A 4067-nucleotide genomic window follows, 5' to 3' on the forward strand; every position below is an offset into this window, starting at 1 on the left:
TACTAGAAATAAGAAAAACAACTCTGTATACAAGGAAAGTATGATGTGCATTTTTTTTTCAATGTTTTAGACTTAAGACTTATTTCGTTTCACCTCCAAGCAAGTCTGCATGGTTGACGCTCACTGCTCCCCCTTCCGGCCCCCAGGGCCCCTACCCTTCACAATAAGAAGAAACATTTACTTTCACTCTAGAGTTTAGAGAGTGCCTAAGCTTTGGCGGCTGACTTGTAATGGGTCAGGGTGCGGGCAGAAGGGTCAGTGGCATTGATCCACCTGGGCATCCAGTAATGGGTGAGCCAGTCAGCTCGGCCTGGGTAATGGTGTTCAAAGATTTGGCGGTAGTAATAGCCTTCTTTAGTCTTAGGTGTATTGAAGGGAAATTTTTCAGCAGCAGTTGCCATCATTGCATCACTAACCTGATGTTCAATATATTCCTGTAATATCCTAAACCAGGAATTCTTAACTGAGGTTATGCCATCACTGAAGGCTTCTTTGGGTCGCCAGAGAATCTCTTTAGGTAACAGATTGGAGTCTTCAAATGTCTCTCTCAGGAGATGCTTTTCTATCCCATTCTTGGGAATTCTCCGGTCTCGTGGCAGAGACAAGTAATAGGAACAAAATCAATGATCTAGAAATGGGACTCTCAATTCAAGGCCGTGAGTGGCAGTAGTTCAATCTGCTCGGAGAACATCGAACAAGTAGAGTTCCTTCAGCAGCCTCTCACTCTCTTCCTCGGCTTTTTCAGGAGAAGGAGCCTTATGAAAATAGATGTATCCCTGAGTTAGTTCATCTGAACCTTCTCCAGAGAAGATCACCACGCTATCTGTGTTCTTCCGAATGTACTTGGAAATTAAGTACATACCTACGGAAGCACGCACTGTTGTAATGTCATAAGTTTCCAAAGAAAATATGACTTCATCCAGGACCTGAATACCCTCCTCAGAGTTAAAGAGGACTTCATGGTGTTCACTCCCAATATGATTTGCCACCTTTCTAGCAGCCAGTAGATCAGGACTGTCTTCCATGCCAATCGCAAATGTCTGGAAAGGGTACTGGACTTGGGCCTCTTTGAGCTGCTTCAACAGGGTAGCAGCAACCAAATTGGAATCCAAGCCCCCTGATAAAAGGCAGCCAATCCTTCTGTCTGTCATCAAACGTTTCCTAATGGCATTGTCAAAAAGCATCCGGAGGTTGCTCTTTACAGCTTCTAGCTCAAAACCTGGAAACAGTTTCTCCACACTGTCATAGAGGGCAAGCAGAGGCTTGTCTCTGCAGTGATGATATTTAACCATTTCCACCGATGCAACTTTGCCATTTGGCTTTAAATCCAAAACTTCGTAGTGTCCAGGGAGAAAGGGCTCTACTTTTAAAAAAGGAGCTGTGGAGTGCTTCAAGTTAACAAGACCTTTAGCTTCTGAACAAAAATCCATCTTCTGTCATAGCTTTAAACAAAGGTCTGACTCCATAGGTATCTCTGCCCAGGAACACTTTCTTACTGGCTGTATCCAGTAAAATAAATGCAAATACCCCATCCAACATAGAAACTGTTTGTTCAATTCCTCCTTTATCATAAAGATGAAGGATTATCTCACCATCCACTTTGGTCTGATATTCAAATTTAAAATGGCGTTGCAGCTTTTGGTGGTTGTAGATTTCACCATTGTAACAGAGCCACAAATAAGGCTATTTCTTCACTCGAATTGGCTGCATTCCAAACAGCGGGTCCACCACCGCCAACTGGTGGAATCCAAAGCAGCAGTTGGTGTATCCAATGACATTCTTAAAACGGAATGCATCCGGACCCCTGTGTGCAATCTTCATAGCACTCAGACACTGAACAGAAAGGCAGTCATCGCTGCCAAAGAGGGCCCAAATGCCACACATGGTTCAAAGGAACTACTTCCTTTCTGGGCACAAGACGATCCGGTGAGCGTGGCGCGGAGCCGGGCTACGGACTGCAGCAGGGCGGGGATGATGTGTATTTTTGGTAAAAGAAAGAATGAGGACCGAAAATGCATTTTTTTTGAGGGAATAGAAAGTAATTTTGCTCTAAAGTGATGCTGAAAAGTGAGGCTGATTATTTCCAAATGGGAAGTAGGAGAACATAGGACAAAATCTGATTAAAGACGATTGTAGAAGTTCTGTGGGAAAATAAAACCTTGGGAATGGAATTATATGTGTGGTCAAGCTGGATAAGATTGAAAATTTGTAAAAGTTCTGAAAAATCTTTAATATCTATGATATATCTATGTTATGTTTATTTATAAACCCTTATTTTCTTTCTTCTTCTGAAAGGACAAGTTTTCTTGGATTATTGGTTTGCTCCTAAAAAGAAATTGTAAACAAAGGTTTTTCTTTACTTTTTAAGTGTTCTGTCTAGAAAACAAAGACTCTGTTTGATCAAAATAATTTCCTATGTTTGCTGTTTTACCAGGCCCTCAATTACTTAAGTAAACCTAGTCTTCTTGAGATTAACAGAGCTAGATTTTGCTCAGAACTATGTAACTTTCTATATTTTCCTGTGAATTCTTTAATTGTCACTTTGGTTAAATAACTAAATATTGTTTCATAACGATCTGTGGTCCTTATTTAGTCAAAAAATTTTAAAACCTTTTGATATTTTGACAAACTTCTCAAAATCAAATTCTAAATGAAATCTTTTTGACCTTGAACTAAATTTGGAATTTTATAGAGGGTCCCTGGAACATCTTAAAAGATTTGTTCTCACTCCTTATAAAAAGAGAGTTGTTAGAATAGTTAGGCTTATTTGATATGTAAAATTACATGGGAAGCATTGTCAGATAAGTGATGTTAAACCATCTTAGAGTATATTTATGAAGATATGTTATAACGTAAGTGTTCCAGAAATTATATGAAAGTCCTAGAAATCTGATATGTAATAGTTTGTTATCTCTTGTAATTCTATTGGGTCTTTGGAAAAGTCATGACGTATTTTGTCTATGTTTTTCAAAGGTCATTTATTTATATAAAGAACAAAGATCAATCAATGACATATTGCCCATTTTGTTCGATAACCTTTTGCCATCTTTCAGTGAGCTTTATAATTCCTCATTCATAGAAGGACCTGTCTTTATTTGGAAAACACTGAATAAGGTGCTGATTTACAGCCTCATCTGAACTGAACATTATACCACGCAAGAAGTTTTGAAGAAAGCGAAACAAATGGAAGTCTGACGGCGCAAGGTCAGGTGAGTATGGTGGGTGTGGCAACACATCCCATCTAAGCTCCAATAATTTTTGACGGGTGATCAAACTTGTGTGTGGTCTCGCGTTGTCGCGATGGAACACAACTCCTTTACAATTAACAAGCTCTGGACATTTCTGGATGATGGTTCGTTCCAACTGTCCAATTGCTAACAGTACACATTTGAATTGATTATTTGGTTCCTTGGTAGGAGCTCGAAAAACACGACACCTTTAAAATCCACCACACTGAGAGCATAACCTTCCTCTGATGAATGTCTGCTGTCGATGTCATTTAAGGCAAACCATCATGTCAAGATCAAGACCGTTTGTGCACCACATTGTTGTAAACAATCCATTTCTCATCACCAGTTATCAATCGCTTCAAAAAAAGATCATTTTTTCCCACTTTTAATGAGCATATTGCGGATGTTTATATGTGCTGTCAAATGAACTTCTTGAGTTCATGCGGAACCCAAATATCGAGCTTGCTTACGTATCCCAGCTTCTTCAGGTGGTCGTGAATGCTTGAATGATGGATGTTCAATGTTTCTGCAATCTCTTGTGTCATGTAACGTGGGTTTGAGTTGAACAATGCCTTTATTTTGTTGTCATCAACCTCGGTGAGTCTCCCTGACCGAGGAGCGTCGTTGAGATCAAAATCACCAGCACAGAATTTCGTGAACCATTGTTGGCACTGACGTTCTTGTAGAGCATTGTCACCATAAACTTTATGCAACTTTTCACAAGTTTGACACGTGTTCTTCGCTTTATGGAAGTAAAACAGTAAAATATGGCAAAAATGCACAGTTTGGTCTTCCATCTTCAACTTGTTGTAAAATCTCCAAAACTCAACCAAATCG

The 4067-nt window shown here is 39.7% G+C and overlaps 1 protein-coding gene and 1 long non-coding RNA gene across 2 annotated transcripts in view; one reads left to right on the forward strand and one right to left on the reverse strand.

Annotated features, from left to right (window-relative positions):
- Positions 1 to 206: 206 nt before the first annotated feature.
- LOC109390322 (asparagine synthetase [glutamine-hydrolyzing]-like) lies at positions 207 to 2037 on the reverse strand. Its single transcript, XM_019656636.1, is given in 2 exon segments — positions 207 to 1422; positions 1424 to 2037. Coding segments are annotated over 2 exon segments (1677 nt in total). The 5' UTR covers positions 1885 to 2037.
- A 1135-nt stretch (positions 2038 to 3172) lies between these two features.
- The window catches only part of LOC109390328 (uncharacterized), a 4866-nt gene continuing 3971 nt past the window's right edge, over positions 3173 to 4067 (forward strand). Inside the window, exon 1 of the long non-coding RNA XR_002125553.1 lies at positions 3173 to 3209. This is a non-coding gene — a long non-coding RNA (uncharacterized LOC109390328). The remainder of the gene's footprint in view (positions 3210 to 4067) is intronic.

This window comes from Hipposideros armiger, unplaced genomic scaffold, assembly GCF_001890085.2.
Source record: "Hipposideros armiger isolate ML-2016 unplaced genomic scaffold, ASM189008v1 scaffold_264, whole genome shotgun sequence".
NCBI classification, from domain to species: Eukaryota; Metazoa; Chordata; class Mammalia; order Chiroptera; family Hipposideridae; genus Hipposideros; species Hipposideros armiger.